Source organism: Echeneis naucrates, chromosome 22, assembly GCF_900963305.1.
Source record: "Echeneis naucrates chromosome 22, fEcheNa1.1, whole genome shotgun sequence".
NCBI classification, from domain to species: domain Eukaryota; kingdom Metazoa; phylum Chordata; class Actinopteri; order Carangiformes; family Echeneidae; genus Echeneis; species Echeneis naucrates.
The window spans coordinates 18608200-18633457 of record NC_042532.1 but is presented as its reverse complement, the minus strand read 5'-3'; the positions used below and the strand labels follow the sequence as shown (position 1 = coordinate 18633457).

At 37.8% G+C, this 25258-nt stretch overlaps 1 protein-coding gene and 1 gene segment (V, D, J or C); both read right to left on the bottom strand.

Annotated features, from left to right (window-relative positions):
• Positions 1–13201: 13201 nt before the first annotated feature.
• On the bottom strand, positions 13202–19026 carry LOC115036239 (immunoglobulin delta heavy chain-like). Its single transcript, XM_029494364.1, has 8 exons — positions 18877–19026; positions 18066–18159; positions 17662–17967; positions 15103–15150; positions 13924–14289; positions 13798–13824; positions 13571–13677; positions 13202–13468 (listed from the first exon to the last, which is right to left on the bottom strand). Exons 1-8 carry the CDS (start codon positions 19024–19026, stop codon positions 13451–13453), a joined length of 1116 nt encoding a protein of 371 aa, XP_029350224.1. The 3' UTR covers positions 13202–13450.
• Positions 19027–23015: 3989 nt separating this feature from the next.
• Positions 23016–23796, bottom strand: LOC115036238 (T cell receptor beta variable 6-6-like). The segment is given in 3 exon segments: positions 23016–23083; positions 23166–23459; positions 23715–23796. Coding segments are annotated over 3 exon segments (414 nt in total).
• Between the last annotated feature and the right edge of the window lie 1462 nt (positions 23797–25258).

Sequence of the window (25258 nt, the reverse complement as noted above, 5' to 3'; positions counted from 1 at the left end):
TAGCTGGGGCTATTTTCATATCCATACCCAATGAGGGTCATAGACAGACTGTCCTTTCTTTGCTGATACCAGAGCATCATTAAAAGACTGCTATCCTCGTGACTGCAGTCAATCTGGACACGAGATTTTTCCTTCACTATCTGCAGAGGTGATTGCTGAATTGTTACAGCGTTCACCTGACCTGTTGAGAGAAGCAGATTTAGAAAATGTTATTTATACAGACCAAAAACAGATCAATTTTTAAAATTATTTTTCAGATTGCTTAGTATAAATATTAGTAATATAAAAAAATAATGACTTTAGTGGCATTACTAAAATGTGGCATCTTACAATGAAAGCAGATGATGAGAAAACACAAAGTCTGCAAAGATGAAGACATTTGTTTGGCACTGATATGAGACAAGTATTGCTCTGTAGAAAAATGAGGCCCATGTTGAGGAGGTGGGTCGTTTTTGTGCATCAGTTACTTCATCAGTTACCACATCTTCCTGATAAATGCTGTATACTATGTGCTGTGCCTCCATCTATTGGTTGATTCTGTTCTTTTAGGATTTGATGACATTTCTAACTAAGTTTCTAACTAAGAGAGGGCAGTCATTTGATGCAATGTTATCTCAAACAAAGATGTAGGTTATATTATCATGCAAGATATCACTTTTTCTCATGTTTCACCCTCATCCAAACGTTTTTAATGAAATGAAGTGGCATTCTTGTTAGTTACATCTGAGGGCAAAATGAAATGTTAGCATGCAGGATAATATAGTGCTCACTCCCACCCACCCTGAGAAACGCATTCCATCTGGACAAAAATAAAGAGAAAATCAAGGAGACTTGGTGAAATAAAACTGACAGATTGCTAGGCAAGACAGAAAGAGATTGACCATTTTTAGATATTTTATTAAACCAAATGATTTATTTTTATTGAATAATTAGATTCATCAAAAATAAAAATCAATGTGAGTTGCAGCTGTGATGTGAACAGAAAGCCTTACAAATATGTATGAGTGAAAAACAACCATAGCATAACTCAAACCAGGTCACCAGGAAAAAACAACTGACTGTGGTGAGAGCCCTCCAGTCCTTTAGCACAGTATCAGACTCCCATCATCTTCTAATAGTCTTTTATTTAGTAAATGTATGCAGGCTGAATCCGTATTCATATGGAAGGCTGTCTTTCCAGACTGTGTCACGTAGTGCCCTTGGTTTCTTGTTCTGCTGTTATCTGCTGCATCATAGAGGAGGTTTTTGTATGAAGGAGTCACTGTCTTTTTTTACTGTGCATATATACCTGCTGCTCCAAAATATTCTCCACTGTCTTCAGGATGTCTGAGGTTTTGGATATGTAGAAAAGCTGTTTTCTCTCCATCTCCACTCACATTGAAGCGGCTCTCAAATGATGTCTCAATCACGGCCTTGTCATAATATATATAACCAATCAGCTTTAGGGAAGTGTCTCCTGGTGAGCGCTGATACCAGAATATAGTGTCATAGAGTGAGATTTTATGAGTGAAGTTTAGTTTGACTTCACCATTTGGTTTTGTTAACAGGTTGGCTGGACTCTGAAACACTTGTTCTTCTTTACTGAGATTAACTCCTGTAAAGACATAATACAATTTTAGGTTAATCACTTATTTCTGGATAATTGGATAAGAGCTTACGTTGTATTTAGGTGAAATGACTGGAAAAGCAGCAGCAAGAAAAAAAGCAATCAGTGAAAGTGTATATAAACATTATATCTCAATTCCTCCACCTCCAAAGAATTTTAAAGATTAATTTCTAAATTGAATGGATAAAAGTGGATCAATTAATGATGGATACCTTTAATCCGGAACAGAGTCAAGATGCACACGATGAAATGAAATGGTGTCATGTTGAATATGAAAAAGAAGTTAGTCTCTCTGCTGTACTTCATAGATCAGAAGGAGGGAAAGGAAGTGATGTAATGAAAAAGGAGCCAAGCTTCACATTTCTTATATTTAGTCTTTCTTTTTCCCTTAAAAGCAGGAAAATCTAAAATATTTAATTTGCACATTGTTTTTCTGCTTTGAAGTAGGCAGCTTTCAGTAGCTCATTTTCCTTGTCACACTGCAATTTTCCAACCAGATTATGTTTTAGATGGTGAGAAATAAAGTTTTTTCATTTAGATTCAATTTATAGCCAAAAAAAAAAACAAAAAAACTTTGACTAAATATTGGAAACCTCAGCAGTAGACATACTAGGAAATTATGCAGGAATCATATGTTAGAAGCCTTGATTGCAGCTGTGAATGTTTCTCAAAACCACAGCTGAAAATTACTGACATTTAGTTTTTGTACTCTTCAAAGGAAGTCTACCTCATTGTGCATATCGAGCTGCACAGTAATACACTGCACTGTGCTCAAACTGTTTCAGGCCGGATATAAACAAAGAACCATTCTTTGCTGTACTTCCACTTAAATCTCCTTTGATTTCGAACTGTTTTTCATCCAATTTTTCATCGGTTATTTGGCTGTATTGTACATATCCATAGAGTTTTAAACTGTGGTCTTCAGGTAACTGTTGGTACTACAACATCACTCTGTAGTCAGTCTGTTCATGGGCACAGACGAGCTGAACGTTGTCTCCAGCATTTCTGATGAGTGCAGAGGGAGACTGATTGACCTGAACCCCCAGAGAAATACCTGTTGTCAACAGAATTGGACAGATTATTAATTTAAGAAATGCAGGTAAACATAGTACCTCTTATGGAGATGCAGCCATTACCTGTAAGGAACTGACAGAGGACATATCTAATCATCATGCAGAGCACAGACATAGGGCACTGACGTCTCTAAAGTCATGAATGAAATGCAATGTCGAATCCTGACTGGGACACCTGTTGTCATTGCTCATTCCTATTAAGGGAGGAACCAAATGTGATGGGAGGGGCCTCCCGTTCAGCCACAGCAGAAGAAACAACAAATGCTGATTAGAGTTACAAAATTTTGTATAAAGGGGAAAGAAAATAGTCATTAATTTACCGTATTTTTTGCACTATAAGGCGCACTTAAAATCCTTACATTTTCTTAAAAATTGGCAGCGTGCCTTTATCATCTGGTACGCCTTATGTATGAATTCTTGTTGTGCTCACTGACTTTGAACCAATTTTATGTGGTACACTATGCTCAAAAATCTGTCAAAATGTTTTTGTGCAACTTTGGTAAGCGACAAAAAGCCGCTCAGCTTGATGGATTGTCGGAGCATTTCCATCTGACACAGGGACGTTGTGTTAACATTGGTCCGTGGTTGGATACGGGTTGCAACATCAGACAACTTTAGATAACTAATTATGTAGTGCTGGCAACCAACCATCATCCACCATTTAGTCAATGTTACCTTACTATAATTAGTCGTGAAGCCAACGTTAGCTTTTTAATGTAAAACCAATTTTCACTTCCATGTCATAATCCAATTATAATCAGTTCGACTTACCTGGCTTTTTTCTTTTGCTTTATATATGTTTTATCATGCGCCTTATGTATGCAAATAGACATTGATTCATTGATTGATTCATTCCGTTCATTGATGTTGCACCTTCTAATGCGGTGCGCTTTATGGTCAGCAAAATATGGTATGTGAAAATCTTAAGTGTTTTTCTTGTGCCCCAGTGTCACCTATTGGAAGAGATCAAAATTTGTTCAGCAAATAATTCATATGCAAGTTTCATTCACTTGCTTGTACTTCTTACATCACTGCGTTAGCTGAAGGCACAAAAATACACTCTAGTGTCCTCAAGATGCAGGTGTCACAATAAGAGTTCTGCACTCTCCCATCTTTGATTACAAATAATTTGTTTTCAGGCCTGCTGCATAGTCTGGCATCCATTCAAAAGAACTGTAGGCATTGTAGGTTATAGTCTGCCCTGGACCTTGCCTGAACTAGTACATTTAGTTTTAAGGAATATGTTTCTTGTGGCTGCAGTTCATCTGACGCATTTGGATACATAATTCCAGTTGACCATTGTATATTGAGTCTGTCCTAGTAGTGAGCAGTTTGGAGGCTGTTAAGAAATTAATTAAATGCTTTATTCATGTAGCTTAAAGCCATAGAAATAAGACTGGAATAGTAACCAGAGTTTGAGCCTTCATAGTGACGAAGCCTCTGCTGAGGACATAATATAGCTGCAGTACATTAAATGTTGAAATGCTCCACAGAAGGAAGCTCCTGTCAAAATCTAATCTTAAGAGAGGCAGTGTCAAATCAGTCTTTGGACTGTGGGAGGAAATTTTGACATATATCCAACAACAGTAAGATTAGACAAGTGCATCTTAAATATTTGGTGTTTCAAAGCCGCATATGAAACAATCCTATCAAAGTGTCTGATCTGGATAGGAGGTAAGATTGGTTACAATGGGTGCAACAGGTACAAAATGCTGTGAGCTCTAAAGTTGAGATTGTTATAAAAAGTGTGCAAATCAGGTTTTTTTTTACCGAGCAGCAGTGATATATAAAGTACTGATGTTCAGACTGAGGTCCTCAATTGTTAATATACAGTCCTGCCCTTTAGTTGCACTCCCTTTCATTTTCACATTCACTCCAGGTTCAAGAGTTGGATTACTATAATGTACATATCCCAGGAGTTGTAGTTGATTGTTCTGTAATTGCTTGTACCAAAGAATTTGGTAGTAATCCTGAATACTGTGTGTGATGGTGGGTTTTACTCCTGGCTTGCTGCAAATATCAGTTGGAGTCTAGCGGACTTGGCCACTGTGTGAGGAACCTGTTAAAGATGTAAACCAAAGACAAAATATAAAGAATGAAGCTATACATTTTACCACCATATACCACATAAAAATGGTTTACTGTATTAAAAAGTTCCAAAAAGTTGATCACATTACCTGAGAGCAGCACAATGACAAATATAATGCTCAATAAGACATTCATGTTGTTCATATATTTTAATCAGTGATAATTTTACTGATACTATAAAAGAAAATCTATGCATCATCATTTATACTGGTTAATTTCCAACCTCCTGCATGAGTTCTGTCGGTGGGTGGGCCACAGTCTATCCTCAGGATGTCATTATTCTTATTATGTCAGCTGCCACTACACACTAGTAGTGCTTAGTAAAAAGGTCTATTTAAGGATATGCTGCCACCTTCTGAAAGGATGGAATAAAGGTGTAAGGGGGCTACTGTGTTTTCATCTTAGCCTATGCTGAAGATTCTTCAGACAACTTACTCGGTGTATGTTCCCCTTTTTGCATGCTAAAAAACCCTCCAAACAAACAACAAAAAAAGTAAGCAAGAATGTTTTAATGTGAGTAAATGTTGTAGAAACTGGACCAATCATGTCATGTTAGACTTCAGTGATCTTTGTGAGACAGATGATTGGGTAGAATGGACTATTACAGGTGCACAGGGCAATGAACTGAAAAAGTGAGTTGAAAATGCAGTGATGGTGAGGTTTTTGTACAGATGAGCAGTGGTATGTAGCACTGTGGTAACTGGCAGCACAAAAGTACAATCCACTGCTGTTTACATCGAGTTCAGTGACTGTTAGAGTGCAGTTCTCGCCTTTACTAGCACCCCCGTCTATGTTCACATTCACTCCATCTTCAGGCTTTGGTTGCTGGAAATTCATATATCCCAGGTATTGTAGTTGTCTGTTCCTTAATTGCTTGTACCAATGAATTTGATCAAACCTGCTTTCGTCGTGTGAACAGTTTATTTTGGCACTTTTTCCAGGTTTGCTGTAAATGTCAGCTGGAGTCTGCTGAACCTTCACACTAAAAGAGGAAACTGTTGAAAAGAGCATGAACCAGAAACAATAATTATGAATGAACACTGATAAATCCAGCAATCTGTAATGAAATAATAAATATAAATGATAAACTGCAGTTAGAGAAAAAAGTGTGGAATGTACAATGTTGAGTACACACAGTTAAAATAGAAAAAATGCTGTTAAAAATGTGATTTTTTTTTTTTTTAGGTTAGATTACCTGACAACAGAACAATATAAACTGCAATTCTTAGTAAGATGTTCATGTTGGCTTTTCTGTTGAGATGTATTTCAACTATCCTTCCTAAGTAAAATCGGTTCACAAAGTGAACCTGAGTGCTGTAGGTGGGCGGTGTTATATTTTGTACAGTTCGTCATCATTCTGATTATGTCAGCGATAATCACATGTCAAAAGGTCTGTATAAAGATCAGAAACACTGAGTGAACAAGAAATATCACATCAGCAGACCTGTGGTGAACCTGTCCACTGATAGATTCGACTGGAATCTTAAGAAACAAGTGTTCACTCACATTAGTTGTCATTAAACGGATCGTCTGCAACTCCAAAAAAAACCAAAAAGCAAAAACGAAACCAAAACCACGAAACAAAAACAAACCGAAAAAAGCCCTCTGCTTTAGAAGTCAGTGCCCAACACATAGATGTTTCTTAGATCTATCGTTGGTCCTCTTAGAAAAAGGAGGGAAATTCTATAGTAGTTAAAATACCCCATTGTGTGAAAACAGCTGTCACTTCTTTATCAAACACTTTTTAGGTTTAATGCAGGTGGAATGTAGGAAACCTTAGGCCACCAATTTTTGTAAAGCAGCCAGAGGAGTTGAAACACTGTGCTTGCTGCACAGTAGTACTCTGCAGTGTCGGCTGACTTCGGGTTGGATATTACAAGTTGGGCTTTGCCCTTTGATTGGCCTGTTATATTGAAATCTTCAAAATTCTTCTCGAGGGTTGATTTTTCATAATGGAGCAGTCCAATGAGGTTCATGGCCCTTGGTCCTCCTGCTACTGATGTGTACTGGTACCAAAGCATGTAGGGATAATTGTTGTCTCCATGGTAACATTCAAGACGGATCTCTTGTCCAGCTTTTGTTAGACGATTTGGTGGTGATTGTTGGATCATAAGTGATAACACAATATCTAGACAACATAAAGGAAGACAGATGGTAGAAAGTATTGTGATGAGAAAATATACACAGCTGTGTGACTTACCTGTGAGCAGAGGAACAAATGAAATAAAAATTTTTTTAGACATTTTAAAGAAAAATCATGTGGCTGTAAATTTCTCACTAGTGGCTGAAGTCTGAACTTGGAACAGGCAAAATTCAATGAAGTATGAAATCAGCCTCAAATATGCATGTGTGGTGTGGTAGGAGGAGCTTATAGAGAAATATCTTCTTGCCACTGTTTTGTTACTGCTTTCTGCCATTCAGGGTTTGATGATTAATATAGAACAAATTAATTAATGTGTGTTTTGATCTGCTTAACAAACATTAAAACATTTTTTGACAGTGAAATAACTATATATATATACAGTATATCTATCAATATACAGACATGCTTTATTTAGAAAGCATGTATAGCAGTCGGTTGCAATGTTCTTGTGCAATCTAATTCTTTCTCAAACAGCTCTAAAAGACTTATATGGAAATCTGTTTTCCAGAAATTTTTTTATGAATAGAGCTGAAATAGAAACTGTGTGAAGTAACGATGTGTATATCAAAGAAAAATCCAGCCACAAAACCAGGTGTCAAGGAGCAGTTTATTCACTGTCGTGTTCAAATGTACTGATGACAGATTATGCACTTTTTGTCAGAATGACAGAAGGGATTTTTGTCAGTGTGCTTTGCTAGCTGCACATAAGTAAACTGCACTTCACAGATGGTGAAATACTTTACATATGAATCTTGATAGTGCTAATATTAGTTTCATAGCTGTGTCTCCAGGTGGGCACTGGTACCAGAGCATCACTCTATAGTCAGTTTTACTATGGTTACTAGAAATCTCCACTTGGTCATTAGTGTTTGATGAGCTGTTGAAGACTGATGGACCAAAAAACCCGGAGAAAGACCTAGAAAAAGAATGAAGCAAAGAATTAATATTAAGAACATGTTATTAAAAATAGAAGCCTTTTCACGTTCTTAGGAATGAATTGCATTTGAACATGTTATTACCTTGTAGGAAACAGAAGAAGAGAAAACGTATCATTCTGGCCCCCAGCCTAACACAACAGTGGCATTTGCTTAAAGGTCTTAAGATAAAATATCAATCTGTCTCTCACTGTTTATCAGTTTTAAGATCCTAAGCTCTTGGCCTTAGTGCATTCTATCACCATTACCAATAGACATCAGTTTATGTCTGCGTTGAACTGAAAGGCAGGGTTTTAAATACCACACTGACTATATAGAGGCTGGCCAACATCATACCATCAAATCAAAAACCAGTAGTGGGGAGGGGCTGTCCTGGCTTTATCTGAAAATGACAATGGTTATAACAGTATGTTTTCTATTAAGAGAGAAAGAACAGACAGCTGCTTAAACAGTAATGCTCAGTGGCCCTGAGCTTTTATCCTGCAGCTTTTGAGTCTTTCCTTGAATCCCTCTGAAAAACTTTTGATGCGATTCTCCCATTTTGACATTTTTTGCATCCAAACATACAGTGAACCTCATAGCTTTGTCTCTCAGGGTGAGCTGCTACCAGGTCATCACCTGGTAGTAAGTTTTATTTTGGCTGCAGAGGAACAAAACACTGTCACCAGGTTTTCTTCAAAGAGAGTTTTAGTTAAATTCGTCAGTGCCGCACCTGTTGGGCCTGCTGAGTATTTCCAAAGGCCTAGCACCACCTACAGGAATAAAAAGACCAAATCTGTCTTCCAGTTCAATAAATTTAATGGTAAACATTTTTTGTTCAGCTCATACTTTTAAAGTCATAGTATTTACCCATTGCTTAAAAATACAAACCATTGTCATCTAGCTGCAACTTTTAATAGCAGAGCACCGCTTTCTATGTCGTCTTTGACAGCTAACTATTTGGCCACATAGTCAGGCTGTCAACCAAAATATTTATAGACGGTGAGTTTCAGGTCTCCCCTGGATCCTGCCTGTACCAGTACATCTGGGATTAACTAGCACTTTTGTTGTGGCTACAGTTTGTCTCTGTGGACTCAGACACATACTCCCACCTGATTTCTGGGTGCTGGGTCACACCCTGGCAGTGAACTGTTGGGTGAAAAAATAAAATTTAAACATGATTTTCGTTGTGCCTGCATGTAACTCATCAACACAACATCAACCTGGTCCCATGTTGTTCAATAAACGCAGTTAACCATACACTTCCAAAATGTACAAAATGAAAATTTGTTCTCGTACCTTGAAGCCACAAAGATGAGACTATAAATGTGATGAGGACTTGATACATAATAAATACATCATAATTTAGATTTTTAATTAAATGCGTGGCAGCCACAGAAGAAATTCTGAATGTCTCAAACTGCTTTTTATACTGGGAGGTGACATTCAGAGCATCACTTCACAAAAAGGACCTCCCATTTGAATCTCTGATCTTCATCAGAACAAAAACCAATATTGGTTATAATATCTTATTCCAGGTGTCAGGGGCTGTGAGCTGGTGACGGTGAAATAAAGGTTTTTGTACTGAGGACCAGTGATGTGTAGCACTGTGATAACTAGCAACACAGAAGTACACTGCACTGCTGCTTGAGATGACTTCATCAATTGTCAATGTGCACGTATCGCCTTTACTTGCTCCCCCATTCAACTTCACACTCACTCCATCCTCAACCTTTGCAGAATTTCCTACCATGTATCCCAGAAACTGCATTTTTCCGTTTGACTGCTTGTACCAAAGAATTTGATTATAAGTATCAACACTGTGTGAACAGTTGATTCTGGCTGTTTCTTTTGGTTGCTTGTACATGTCAGATGGAATCTGGTTGACATTGGTTTTGAGAGAAGAACCTGTGAAAAAAAAGTATCAAGATATTATAATGTGACAAACCACTGATCAACTGAAAACACAAAACAAGTAACACAAAAGCGGAAAAGCAACTTAAATAGCAGCAATATGAATGCATGCTGTACAGATGCAAAAACATAGTTTAAGCTTAAATTGATTTTGCTCTAATTACCTGGAAACAGAATAGTGTTGCTCAGGAAAAACAAAAATAGGAAATTCATTTTGTGTCCTGAGTTTATGTTCAAACCATGCTAATCTGAAATATCTTTTCTTTAGTGCGTCAGCAGTTTTGCTGATTGTCTCCAACGTCCCTGTACTCCCATTAGCAAAATGAAGGTGTGGATATATTGTTGTGTTGTAATTCTGCCTCCCCTAGGCTTATAACCATCCCATTAACTCCCACTTACATACCCGTTGTTTAGTGTAAGTTTAAGTGATGAAACACTGCCACCTTGCAGGTTTTTGTAATGTGGAGCAGTGATGTGTGGCACTGTGGTAACTGGCAGCACAGAAGTACACTGCACTGCCGTTTAAACTATGGCTTTCAATTGTTAAAGTGCAATTCTGGTCTTTATTCGCGTTGCCACCCAACTTGACATGCAGTCCTGGCTCTGGATTTGCATTGTCTGTGTACATGTATCCCAGGAACAGCAGATTTCCATTCCTTAATTGCTTGTACCAGAGGATTCTATTATAGCTGTTGATACTGTGTGAGCATGTGAAAGTGGCAGTACTTTCTTTTTGAATGTAAATATCAGATGGACTCTGGTGTACTTTGTTGCTGATTGGGGAACCTGTAGAAAAACCAAACATCATTTATCGTCATGGAACATCATGAGGAAGAAGATTTATTAATAAAAAACTAAAGAACTGCTGAACAGCAGTTAGCAATGATAACTCATGAACAGAATTTGAAAAAAGGAAAGAAATTCTTACATTACCTGACACCAGTACCATATTAAAGGTTATGGAGAAGACAGTGATCATTTTGTTGTATTTCATGACTGACCCTAAAAACATTTTGCAGTTGATACTGTGTATTTTTCATTAATGTAGATGCAGTTCTACTGAAAATATTCAAACTGGGTGTGCTCGTATCTCGTAACATCAGGCAAATAAACACCCTCCTAGATGAGTGATGTCACAAAGCATTTTCCTTGACTGTCTGCACACAATAGATGTCCTAAACTGCCACCCAATGAACTGGAACAAAATAAAACTGAAACTAACCCCCAAAATCTTGGTACAACATGAGAACATAATACATATATAAGATACATATACAGAATATAATATTTGCTATAGACAGTGTGTAGCTGCGTTTTAATGGAATAACAATCTAATTTCTCTTTCAAGTAAAGTCAAACCAGTTACACCAATTGCATGTTTTTGTTTTTTTTTTCAGAATTTTTTTCTGAAATAATTCTGAAATAATTAATTAAAATTTGTTGTTAGTTATTCTTCTAAGAGCATTTTATGAAGTACAGAGCAATTATCTCTACATATAAAGTTGCATAATGCTTTAATGAAGAGAGTAAATCTTATCTTTGTTTTTCAAGTTTCATTTTTGAAGTTCAGAGAATAACTGGTCTAATACAACTGCATAGGTTTAAGTGGAAAAAAATAGTAAGAAGGTGTCATTTCCTTGTATGCGTCATCTATGATCCTGTTGGCTTCTATGTCAAAACTTGTGGTGTTACAGGGAGTTTGTGGAATTTCACATCCCACCACCATATATCAGATACTTGTCGTAGTTGCACTTTCACAGCACAGGAATACAAGCCACTATCTCCTGCCATGAGGGTCTTCACTGTGAATGTCCCACTGTTACCTTTGGATTTGGCAGCTGAGAATTTTTCTTTGCAGAAATCTCCAAAGTCATGTTGCTCTCTGCCGAGTGCTGTGAGAACAACTAGTTCCATCGTTTGTCCAGGCATCTGTCTGTGCCAGGACATCACCTTTTGTGTGACTGCATGTTATTGTTGCACCGTCACCCTGTTTTCCCCACAGGGTTAAGTTCTGAGTAACATCACCTCCATCAGTCTGACCTGTGTGTGGGCACCATACACAAGACTCTTTGATAGCTGCCTTCTGATGGCTGAATTAAAGTCTCAAATCTTACTCATTACTACCCAACCTGCCATCCAGACCACAAATACCAACAAGCTGAGGAGATGGTCTTTTGTGATGTCCATGTTCTTAAAGTTAGGGTACATTTAAATATCAGTGTGGTTACTGATATAAAGAGCTGAAGGTAGGTGTGTCTCTGCAGTGTGTGATGATCTCTGGGTTGGTTAGCGCCTATATTAAAAAAAAAAAACTACACTGCCTCAGTGTTGAGGTCTCCCTCTGTCCAGATGAACAACACTGTCAAACAGAGATTATTATTTTTTCGTAGTATGGGCTGGGAAATCACTCCCGTCAATAATCCCCAAGTATCCCCAATATTTAAGGATAACAAGATTCAATTATACTGACAGCAAAAACTTGAACGATAATTAGATTTTATTGATAATTACATTGATTTAAATTCTGATTAGCAACACTGCCAAGCTGAGAAGGCCTGATATGATCCAGTGATGTGCAGTACTGTATTTAATTGTTTTGGTTTGACAATTTTAAAGGGAATAGGTTTGGACATGTTTTTCCAAGAAGCATGTGGATATAACAATTTACTTCCTCTGTTCAGTCTCGCTGAGTTCTTTCCCAATACTAAGCAAATTTAGATTGAGCACAAATTAGTATTTAAAAAAATAGTAATGAAACAAGCACAATATTGTTCCAATACATTCCAATATTGAGCTTTTAGGTATTTGGTGATTCACATAAAGATTATTTGCATAGATCACAAAGAAAGGTCACAGAAAACAGCTGTTGTGTGTAAGAACATGGAAGTCGATTGTGCAGCTTCAGTTGGCCTAAAAATGAAGTTTTTAGCACTGTGGGTGTGAGTTGGTGCAGAGCTGCAGGTGCAGCATGTGAGCCGGAGGTTGAGGTGAAGTGGAAGTTTGCACCTCTGTCATTTCTCAGCACCGAGAACAAAATACAGAATTCTGTGTGACCACATCCTCTCCTCTGCTGCTGCTCTCTGCTCCCCTGCACAGTTTCAGCACCAGCTCTGACCTTCTTTTGTCCATGATGGAAAACGTCCATTTCCTGCTGTTAAATTGGAGACTGTTATGTTTTGTTTTTAACGCTGTTGAACCAAGAAATAGATGTAACAGACTGCTGTAGTAGATAAATTCTTTAACAAATCTGATACAAATTATTTGTTGAAAAAAACTTAATTACATTTGTTAAATTTGACTCAAAAAAAGGTTTTTCCCATTAACAGAGGTCTCACTGCGCTGAGATGTTTCCACACATGTAGGTAGAGATTTCTCAGAAAATGCTGGTTAATGAGCTGCTAAAAATAACTTGCACTATTTCTGGAAAGGTTATTGTAATAATGAGATGTGGAAGCCACTGGCGTGTTGTTTAAAATTCTTTAATATGGAAACAGTGTTATAAGAAGCATGCTAACTCAGAATTTGCCTGCCAGTTCCAAGTTTTACTTTTGTAAAAGGACTAAAAAGAAAACTGTTACTCTGCTGCACAACTTCAATGGTTCATTCATATACGAGTGCAAAATGCTCTTTATAGAAATGAAATAATTGTTTTCAATTTTATTTACAAAGTAAGAATCTCCATCTCCCAGAGTTCATTTATATCAATCTGCTGTCAGTCGTTCTGCTTTCCCTGAAAAGACAGAAAAAACCCAGAACATCTTTTAATACCTGTAATATATGAAACCAGTTTAATCTGAAGGAAAGTCCATGAAAAGTGTCAGATTTTACAGACCTGCCACTTCCATAGCAGAAACACCACAAAGGCTCCATAGATGCTGCTCTTGACGATAAAAACAGTGTAGGCGAGTTTGGCATTGTGTGTGATCTTCAAATATTTCTCTGCACAGAGTTTAAACATTCAGATGAGTTTTATTTATCCATATATGTTGACACATACAAATGGATTTCACTCAGAATGGATGCAGTGAAGTTCACAGAACCACAGGAGGATATATTTACCTCTTGTCATCCCTTCTTCTTCTTCATCTGATGGATAAATAAGAAATGGATTAGACAAGAAGAATAGTTATTAACATTTATGTCCAGCAGTGAAATGGCCAGATTCAGAATCCCACATCAACATACCTTTAACACCAGAAATAGATTTTCTTGTTTGAATATTTTTTGTCCCATCAAAGAAGTCCACAATGCATGTGAAGTTATTTTCAGGGTTGGTCCAGACTTCTGAAGGGACCGTCAGCCTGCTGGTGATACTGTAGTAGCGATCCCCATTCCTCTTGGCAGCAGCAGCATCAGTGGACTCAATGATGTTGGGTTTGTTCTGCTCCCCGTTGACCTCCCAGGTAACATTGACGTGGTCTGGGTAGAAATGAGTGGCCAAACACACCAAGGTCTTTGTCTTTTGGCCGACCCGGTTTTTACACTGCTTTGATGAAGGTGCAAACAGTTTAATGTTTTCCTCGTCTACAGGGGTAACATCAAGACCATCTTCTGTAGACAGAAGAAATAAACCGTTAAACAAACAATTGTAGAATCACAAAGTATACTGTTACAGTTTACATAATTCACAATGAGCATCATGAAGACGTAATTTGATGATGTAAACACTTTTTGGTAGTTTACTTCCTTCTCCAAAATAAACAGGATAATTGTTAGAGCACAATGCTGACTGACATGTTTGAATCACAAATGTATTAGTGTCTGTATTTGTATGTTTGATATCTGTCAGTGAGTGCTTACATATTGGTTGCATTAATATTTCCATTATCTTGGAAAAAAAGGTCAATTTGTATTGTAAACGAACTATTGACGGCTGTTTGAAATTCTTTTAGCCAAATAACAAATTTAATTAGTTGATTGTTTAAATAAGTTTTGTAGAGATTTGTTACATGAATATACCTTACTAACCTGCCAAATCAGAAAACAAACATTTTTTTCATTTTATCAATGAGTATTTCAGATTAACACATGAGCAAGAAGCTCTTTCTAAGTGAAATCACATATAGTTTGAATATAATTTGCTTCAGAAACACTGTTAGGATGTTAAATTATTTATTCCCTGAAATCCTCATCACAGACAGAATGTACAGTTTTTCTTACCTAGTACAGTAAACCTTGTTCCTTCACCCAAGTAAGCTTTATATCCATCAGTGTCGCAGTGACCTGGCTTAGTGCTCTAAACAGCCCAAGCTGCTTTTACTCTATTTCCTTTTTAGCTGCTTTCATTACTTCTTTGAAAATCCAACAAAATTAAAAACATTTCTTGCTGAAAATACCAAAATGAATATAAATTGAAGTATTTACCTGAAACTGTCAGTTTGGTTCCTTGGCCAAAGTGAACAGGCTCACCATCTGTCACAGTGTCTCTGTTCAGCTCAATATTTCAACAGTCTTTCCTTCGCTTTAACACCAGTGTGCTTCATTTTTTTAGGTTAATTTTAGTAAACTGAAGTTGTGGGAGCTCTGACTTACCCAAGATGGTTTACTTTTCCGAAGTAAGCTTCATTTCCAGTGTCACACTGACTGTCTCCTCTACCAAAAAGGCACAAAACCGTCCATTTTTATCATGTAGACTTGCAGTCTCATAATCCAGTGAATGGTGAAGGTTTATCCAGCAGTATGGGGGTCAAAATGTCCAAAGTTTATGTTCATGTTTCAAGATGAGTAAAAGAAGAATCCGCCAACTTGAATATAAATCTGAATGTAGGTTTTCAAACTTCTCTGTCCTGTGTATTTCTGATGTGAATCTACATTTCAGTGTCAGTGTCCTTTCCTCATAAACACTTTCAGAAAATCGATGCTTTCCTCTTCTACCAAGTGCTTCAAGTTGCATGTGGCGATTACACAATGGGTGTGAATGGAAGGAGGTTTTTGTACAGCGGCTCTATAGGATTGTATCACCGTGGCCCCCTGTCCCCACGATGAAAAAGCATCATACAAAAACCTGAAGTGTCTCTGGTTGTCTCCCCTCTCCCTCCCCCACCCAGCTTCTCCATATCTCAGCCTCCATCTCTGTCTGACAGCAGCTGTACAGGTTGGGCTGACTGACAGGGCTTCAATCTGACTGTTGCTATTTCAGTGTTGACTAAGAAAAGAACCAAGGAGACCAGAGGGAAGGAAAGAGGAGACTGGTGACGTCGTCATGGTCACACCTCTTTATCCAAGTTATGAGTGAAGAGACAAACTGAGAAATATTCACTGACAGATGCGACTGATCCTGATCCTTTTTTTAATCCTACCTAAGGGACTTTTTAGTGGATAATGATGACACAAAGCAACCATACCTATAAATTAAAAGTTTCCTAATGTACTCAAAGATAGTTTATTGGCTCTGTAGTTGTCTTTCAGCTTTGAGCTAAATATGTTTTAGAGCTGAAGTTATTTTGTTATTGTGGTCTGTTTCTGCTCTCCTGGGCAAGTGTTTGTGAAAAAGCATACGGTGATAATCACATCACCTGCACTAAACAATGGAGGCTGTTTCTTTCCAGATGGTAAAAGTTATGTCGCCAACAGGTATAGACTAAAACCAGAAGTGAAATAGAGAGCATTGGACTCAAATACGCCCGCAAGCCATGGTCACAACTCAAATTGATGTGTATTTCTGTGCCTGATTTGCTGATAGTTAGAAATAGAAAATCTTATATAAATAAAATAAAATAAAAAAATAGAAAGACATTTATAAGAAGACAGTATAACAGGATTGTTTCTGCTGCCCTCAGGTGGCAATAAAAATCAGTTTGACATTAAAGCACATGTTCATGTCATGTTCTGATATTAACTAATGGTTAGGTAACAGATGTGTGGAAAGGTTAGTCATCACAAAGTGAATATTTTCTGTTTATATTGACTTTGCGACCATCACATCTGTGTGATTGTGTAATCTCATATGAACACTGTAGAGGTCAGTGTGTGCTATCCTTTCAAACATTATGTAAATTATATAGTTTTGACGTAGATTCACAATTAAATCCATATTTCACACTGGCACCGTTGAGACAATATCTGTGGCAAAGGTGTTATTTGGGATTACTCAACCTCACCACCAACCCCAACCGCTCACTTATCTGACTTGATCTGCCTCTAGAAAAGACAGCTTATGTACCTTCAATGAATGAGTCTTCTTCCCTTAATTTCTCATCTTATGTTCTTGATAGGTTTCTTAGTGGCAGCTAAGGGATGTTTTCACTATTGATTTAAATTCTGATTTGAAAATTTGTCATTGGATCTGTTATTTAACTACTAAAAGGCTAGGAAATTATAATCTGGTTTTGTGAATATGTATTTTTCTGAATCACATAGATAGTAGGCTTAGACTTTGGTACGACCAGTATGACTCCATGGACCCAACCTGCCTTGCGTAAATTGGTCAAGCTGCTGCTGGTGTATCAGTTTGGAGGAATCACACAACCTCTCACAGTATTTTTGCTGTGGCTATGGCCAGAATTTACCATTGTGCAATGGATAGTGTCATGGTTTTATGAAATTTCAGTGAAATTAAGTGATCTGATTCAAATGTGTGAGACAGTGTGGATTAATCGCATTACTCTACAGAAATGGTGTGACGGAGCAATGTCAACATGGACCAGAGTCTTAAATGTTTTCAACGCTTTTTTGCATCTTGGAACAACTTAAACTTTTTCCAGAGCAAAGGGTGACTCTACTCAGTGTGGTGTTCCTGGTGAAGTGTTTTGTTGCAGAAAGTTATCCTTTTGTAATATATTTGAGGTGAAGCTGTTATGTCAGTTTAGGTATATGTTTAAGAATATGCATCTGAAATGTATTGTGTCAAAATGTGTACCCCCAAAAACAGAAACAACCCAGAGCTACTTCCATGATGTGTTAGAGACTTGGTATTTGTATGACAGTCTTGTGAGTGTGCATCACTGTGACTGGCAGCACAGTAGTAGGTGCTGCTGTCATTCACATGCGGTGCGGTAATTTGAAGAGAGAAATAGTTTTTGGCTGTGTTGATAGACGACTGAAAGTGTCCCTCTGTTGTGTCGTACTCTTTGATGAGAAATTCCACTGGAGCTCCGTAGTAGTGTTGTCGGTACCAGTACATGGTGTAGCTCATCATGTTGAACCCTTCACCCCTACGGCACTCCAGTGTGACTGTCACCCCTGTGTGAGTCAACCTATCTCCGGACTGATGAACTACAACAGTGAGACCTGTAGCACATGACAAATATTTATGTATAGAGCTGTTGATTCACAGAAATCCAACATTCAGTCTGTGATGTTTTGAGGTAGAAAAGAACATAACTCACCAGAATGTAAAAGGAGGAACAGAGAAAGGATTGCAGTGAGCATGTTAGTGATGAGTCTTCCAGCTGAATGACAGTTATGCATCACTTTCCTCAACTAATAGGAAACATGAAGACACATGATTATTCAACGTTAGACCGATTCCCATTTGTAAAGTAACAAATCAAACTTCAGAATTTTAATGAATTAAATGAAACATTAAATTGTTCTTACTTGATGAGGATTGATATTTCTAAAAGTAATAGTGCAAATCTCAATTAGTTTTAATGATTTCCCTCAAATTTTACAGTGGGTAAGTGCTTTAGAAAATGGGAAATCATTCAAGTGATGCTTCTTGGTTATTCAGTGGTAAGTCTTCCTGTACCCAATTGGTCGTCTGTAAATCAGGTGGTAACAATACGCCACCCACTCTTTACAAACACCTTACTCATCTGAGATGCTCAGTTTTTCCTTTTAGTAATTATGGTAAACCTTTGTTGTGTGCACCAACAGACATAATTATTCATCATCTTAGTTGTTTCGTAGGAAGTAGTTTGTGCATTTGGTAAATATTTAGCTGTTCAACTTTTTCTTGTATTATAACTATTGGTAAATTTGTTTAGTCTGGTAGTTACAATGCGTGAAATTGCTTCAGTGTCATCACACTTGGCTGTAACTTGTCTACATTTGGGCAAACTCCCAGTGCCCCATATCCAGATCCTGAAGCTGAAACACGATCAGAAAAGTGAACAGGTTTTTAGTAATGAGGTGAATCAAACCACATCACTGTGTTTTGGCGGCACAGAAATACACAGCTGAGTGTGATGGAGTCACACTGCGAATAATCAAAGCTCCTGTTAAAGTATTCTCCCTTCTGATCTCAAAGTCATCTTTAAACTCCTTCTCCATGATGGGATCACTGCCAAAGTAGTCGTATCCAATTAATTTCATCATACCGCTCTCAGGTTGCTTGTACCAGAGCATTATGTCAAGTCCATTATCATTATGAGTGCATTTAATATTCACTCTAGCTGTTGCATTGACTATTCTTGGATGAGATGGCTGAAATGTCACACCCTTTGTTTGATCTGTGGGTAAAACAGAGTAAAGTATTAATAAATCTCATGGACCGGCTAATATATAAGCGATGATTCAAAAACAACTGCTTACATATGAATTGCTTTTTTTAGTTTCATTACATGGAAAACAGATGAAAAGAAATCCAATCACAGCTGGAAACATCCTCCAGGTTCGAGTTGCTTCAGGAGAAACACAGCTTCCTGTAGTCAGTGTACAGAGTGAGATGATGTCCCAACTGCAAGAAAACTATCAGGGTATTTTTGTGAGGGAGTGGCATTAAACCACATCACTGTGTACTGGCAGCACAGAAATAAACAGCCGAGTGTGACAGGTTTGCTCTGTGTATTTTTAAGGTTCCTTTCACTGCGCTCTGTCTTGTCAGAGAAAATTGATTGTTAAACTGCCCCTCATAGTTTGTGAAGGTTTCATATCCGTGTGCAATGAGGGTCATAGATAGACTGTCCTTCAGTTGTTGATACCAGAGCATATATGTAAGGCTGGTATCATCATGGCTGCAGTCAATTTGGACTTCACTGCTCTCCTGCACTATCTGAGGAGGTGATTGCTGAAAACTCACAGCATTTACTCGACCTGTGAAGAAAGCAGCAACAGATATGGCGTCAACATGTTGAAGTTAAAGTGATTGTTCAGCAAGATGGATACAACCGCTAATGTTAAGCTTTACAGAATTCAGAATACAGAATATTCAGAAGGAAATATGAGATCTCACTTAAAAACCAGAAGAAGACAAAACCAAATGTTTGTGCAGAGGCTGACATTGTCGATCACTGATATGAGGAACTATGTCGACTTGGAAATATTAGGCTCAGAATGAAGCGGGCGGTGTTTTGTCTGTGATTTTATCATCACCTTCCGGTGATAAAAGGTTTCATGATGTGCTCTGCCTCCATCTGTCGGTTGAAATAACATCAGATATCATGATATATTGCAACAGAAAAATACAAGCTTTTATTTTTTGAGAAAAAAATGGCTACAACAGTGAAAAATATCTTTTTCTTTTTTTGACCAGAAAGCAGTTTACTGCCGAGGTGTACATGTGCAGTGGATATCACTGAAGCAATCTTCTTTAAAGTGTGGTTTGGTCTCTGCCCTCATTTGGTAATAAGTGCAAGTCAGGTGTGAGAGCAACAAACTACTTCAGTTGTATGTTTTTGTCATGGGCCTGAAGTCTTCCACAGCGCTGTGTAACCTGGCCGCGCACAGATAAACTGCGTCATCTTTCTTCTCTGTGCTGGATATTTTCAGAGACCAACGTTTCTCGTTAAAAACGTTTACTACAAAACCAGATTTGAATCCTTCTTCATAGGTTGCTATGCCAACTACGAGAAATGCCACTAACTGCACACGTTTTCCTGCCTGTTTGTACCAGTACAGGTATTGATAGTGAGTGTCGTTCTGGTAGCAGTTTATTTCTGCTGGGCTTCTGGGAGCAGCAAAGATATAGTGGGGCCACTGAGTGATCAGCACGGACTCAGAAACGCCTGAAACAGAAAAATAAAAGCTCTTGTTTGCAGGAAAAACATCTCCACTACATCAATAATATTACCGGTGTCTTTACATGTTTTGAATATGCTTTTTACACAGGTGAAATCAAAAGTTCACCCCAGAACTACAAACAATTAACATACAGGAATATTAGATGTGAAGAGGCAATGTTGTAATTGTGTTTTTAATCCTTTCAAATATCAACTTTACCTGCAACCCAGAGTAACAAGAAGGTGGAGGAGTTGATCCCTCGTATCATTTTGACTTTTCACAAGGAAATAAAATGAAAGAAAATTCCAAGAGCCAACACTTATAATCTGAAGGGAGGAAATGACGACAGAATTGAGACGTGACAGAGGAGTCGACAAAGCTCATTGACTGTGAGGAATCACAGGAGTAGTTGTGACTGCACTCTTTAGCTGCTGGAAAGTATACATGTTCGAAAAACATGTTTTCCGAACATGTATAATTGACAGGACAACAAGGGACAAAACAAATGTTCAGACTACATAGTAAAATTAATCCCAAACCTTCATAGCTGTTAAAGGGGTATTTGAGCTGTGGTTCAGTGGCTTCCTGTTGCTGTTATCTGCTCTATCAATCATATGGTTTTTGTATGAGGGAACCACTATGTTTATTACTGTGCTGACTGGCTGCTCCAAAATATTCTCCGCTGTGTGTGTGGCTCAGGTTTGAGATGTGAAGAAAAACAGTTTTCTCTCCATCTCCACTCACTTGAAAGTCACTACCATAATTTGGCTCAACTTTAGCAGTCTTATAACTCATATAGCCAATCAGCTTTAGAGATGTGTCCCCTGGTGAGCGCTGATACCAAAGAATTGTGTCATAGTTTGGAATTTGATGCGTTAAATTCAGCTTGATACTAGTTTTAGGCTTCTCAAGCAGTTCAGCTGGAGATTGAAACACTAATTTTTCTTTATTAAGGTAAACACCTGTGAAGAGATATAAAAAAAGCAATGTCAAGTATTTAAAGTGAAGCATTGAGGAATAAAATGGCTGAAGAAAGTTGACATGAATATTATTCTACATTTTGTTTTTAACGTAAACATCATCAGATCTGAAAATATTCAATTCAGAGTCAAAGTGGCTTAATGAATACACAATACCTTTAATCCAAATCACAATAATGGTGGAAATGATGAGGGCAGGTGGCGTCATGTTGAATGTCATAAACCATCTGAGTCTCTGCAGTTCTTTGAGGATCTGGAGATGCAGAAAGTGAGGCAGGAAAATCAGAGCACAGCTCGACACACTCATAGTTGTAGAGCAGCTTAAGGAAAGATTTATGGCCACGGTCCTGACCCTTCTGTGTAAAATACTTACTTCTAACTCAGTGTGCTCCTCAAGAATGGTTTCATGCTTGCGTCCTCACAATAAAAGTAGTGATTTTCACTTGGAATAAAATTAACATCAACAGAGGGCATCCTCAACAAAGCGTTTAAAAGCTTTTACTTTTAGAAATATTAAACTTTGACAAGTTGATTATCATTCACAATAGATTTGTGATTTTAATTGAAATTATGTTAATGGCTGGCACTTCTAACTCACTAACAGGATTTTAATTTGTCAATAGCAGAAAAATTAAATGAAGGGAAGAATACAAAGAGATGAGTTGGTCAATCAACCAAAACTCAGAGAACTTTGGAAAGAGGAGATGAAATAGAAGTTAAAGTAGAATAAATAGAAACTTCTTTTATGATAAGTTATGTTTTAGTGAACAGAAATATAAACACAACTGCATTGACTGATGATGTGATTGCATCAAACTAAGATATGACCACAAAAGCAGGTGTCTGTGAGCAGACTGTCATTCAAACCCAATGGTGATAGTTTATGCAGTTGTTCATGTCAGTATGCTTCTCTAGCTGCACAGTAGTGAAGTACTTTGCTCTGGTGTCACAGGTTTGAATGTCAGAGAGCTTTTCTTTTCTGTATTCCCACCCAAATCCCCAGAGATGGTGAAATACTTCACATATGAATCTTCCATTGTAACAGCTTTAAAGTTCAAATATCCGATTAGTTTCATAGCTGTGTCTCCAGGTGAGCGCTGGTACCAGAGCATCACTCTATAATCAGTTTTACTATGGTTACAAGAAATCTCCACTTGGTCATTGTTTGATGAGCTCAGAAGACTGATGGACCAAAAAACCCAGAGAAAGACCTGAAAACAGACAAAATTAGTGAACTGTGCAGAAACCATAACTGACGTGATATTCCTGCAATGATAAAAATGATTACCAAATTGCCAAAATAAAAAGTATAATGTTGGCATGTTGTCGTCCTCTTTGAATGATCTCAGGGCGCTGAGTAATTCTAAGATCTTGACTGAACGTTTCATTGTTCACTCTTTTATTATCACCCTCCCCTCAGAATGAAGCTGATGCATCAGTGCTGTGTGTTGAATGGAAGAGTATTTCTGAAGCTCTAGTGCCACCTACAGGGGACATATAAAAGACAGAATCAGGTCTTTATTAAATCATATTTATATGTAAGCAGTTTTTGTTCACTGTGTTTACTGACAGCACAAAAGTACACACCACCATCCTCTGCCTCTAAGTTGTTCACAGTCAGAGTGCCACTCTCTATGCTTTCTTTGACAGCTGCATATTTGTTTTCAGGGGCCTTCCCATAGTCTGGCTGTCCTCCAAAAAGCGTATAAACAATGAGCTTCATGGTCTCCCCTGGACGCTGCCTGTACCAGTACATCTGATTATGACCAGCATCTTTGTTGTGGCTGCAGTTCATCTCTGTGGACTTAGACACATACTCCCATCTGATTTCTGGGTGTTGGGTCACACCCTGGCAGTGAACTGTTTGGAGAAAAGTCACAATTAATGTTTGATTTATATGGCTGTTTGAAGAGGAAAAAAATTCCAACAAGTTAGATTTAAATTTAAATTTTGCATAACATTTATAATAAAACCGTTTTAACAATTCAGTTATTCTTTTCCTGTTCTGACTTTGATAATGCTAATGATAATTTCAGCACAATCTAAATGAGATACTACATGTATTCTCTCCTAAGCTTTCCTCGAACTGCACAAAATAAAAATGTGTTCTCGTACCTTGAAGCCACAAAGATGAGACTATAAATGTGATGAGGACTTGATACATCATAATTTCGATTTTTAATTAAATGAGTGGCAGCCACAGAAGAAATTCTGAATGTCTCAAACTGCTTTTTATACTGGGAGGTGACATTCAGAGCATCACTTCACAAAAAGGACCTCCCATTTGAATCTCTGATCTTCATCAGAACAAAAACCAATATTGGTTATAATATCTTATTCCAGGTGTCAGGGGCTGTGAGCTGGTGACGGTGAAATAAAGGTTTTTGTACTGAGGACCAGTGATGTGTAGCACTGTGATAACTAGCAGCACAGAAGTACACTGCACTGCTGCTTGAGATGACTTCATCAATTGTCAATGTGCACGTATCGCCTTTACTTGCTCCCCCATTCAACTTCACACTCACTCCATCCTCAACCTTTGCAGAATTTCCTACCATGTATCCCAGAAACTGCATTTTTCCATTTGACTGCTTGTACCAAAGAATTCGATTATAAGTATCAACACTGTGTGAACAGTTGATTCTGGCTGTTTCTTTTGGTTGCTTGTACATGTCAGATGGAATCTGGTTGACATTGGTTTTGAGAGAAGAACCTGTAGGGGGGGGGGAGAAAAAGGATCAGTTAAGTAAAATACAGTCGAAGAAGTGGATCGTCATATCAGCACAGTTGAAATAACACTGATGTGAAAGAATGGCTGCACTCATTTTTTTTTTTATGTTAAAAATAAATGTAATTTAGATGGTGTTACCTGGAACCAGAATGGTATTGCTGAGGAAAAACAAAAGCAGGACACTCATTTTGATTTCCAAAAGTTTTTGTTTAACCCTTATTGTGCTTTCTTCAGTGTATCAGCAGCTGTACTGATTATTTCCAACCTCCTTAAACTCTCACATTAGCCAAATAAACCTAAGCTCTGTAAAGGGCTAGTGTCGTGGTGCTTCCTCCTTGAAACAGTAATCATCCTCTCAACTGCCACTACAACCATATAAATATACTGCCACCTAATGACAGGAAGGAACGCAGGTGTAAGGGGCTGTGGGTTTAAAGTTACAAGATGTCAATGTTTTTGTAGAGGAGCAGTGATATGTGGTACTGTGGTATGTTGCAGCACAGAAGTAAGGTGATGTAGAGATTTTCAGTTAACATGCAGAACTGATCTTTATTTGCACATCTGGTCCAGTCTCTGGAAATCCAGTGTTTCCTTTTATGTATCCCTCTCTGTCTTTTTTTTTTTTTTTTTTTCATTGTTTGTACCAGAGGATTTCATAAAAACATTCAATTTTGGCTCATTTGTCTTGTTGGATGTAAATATCAGCTGGCTTCTGATGGACTTTGTCAGTCATAGATTTACCTGCTGAAACAGGATCACATAAGCATCAAACACACTCACTCCATCGCAGGGCCAACACACAAGGACAAACAGAGACAAACATCCGCTCACGTTCACACCTACGGTCAATTTAGAGTCTCCAGTTAACCTATACATGCACGTCTTTGGACGGTGGGAGGAACCCGGAGTACCCAGAGAAAACCCACGC

What these genes read in the sequence shown, in the direction of transcription:
- LOC115036239 (XM_029494364.1), bottom strand. Translation starts at nt 19,026, where the DNA reads ATGCTCTGGTACAAGCAACCTGAGAGCGGTATGATGAAATTAATTGGA. An exon ending in GTTCCTCCTTTTACATTCTG is followed by an intron (nt 17,968 to 18,065) that starts GTGAGTTATGTT and finishes CATGTGCTACAG; the next exon opens with GTCTCACTGTTGTAGTTCAT. An exon ending in ATCTATTTCTGGTGTTAAAG is followed by an intron (nt 13,825 to 13,923) that starts GTATGTTGATGT and finishes TTTATCCATCAG; the next exon opens with ATGAAGAAGAAGAAGGGATG.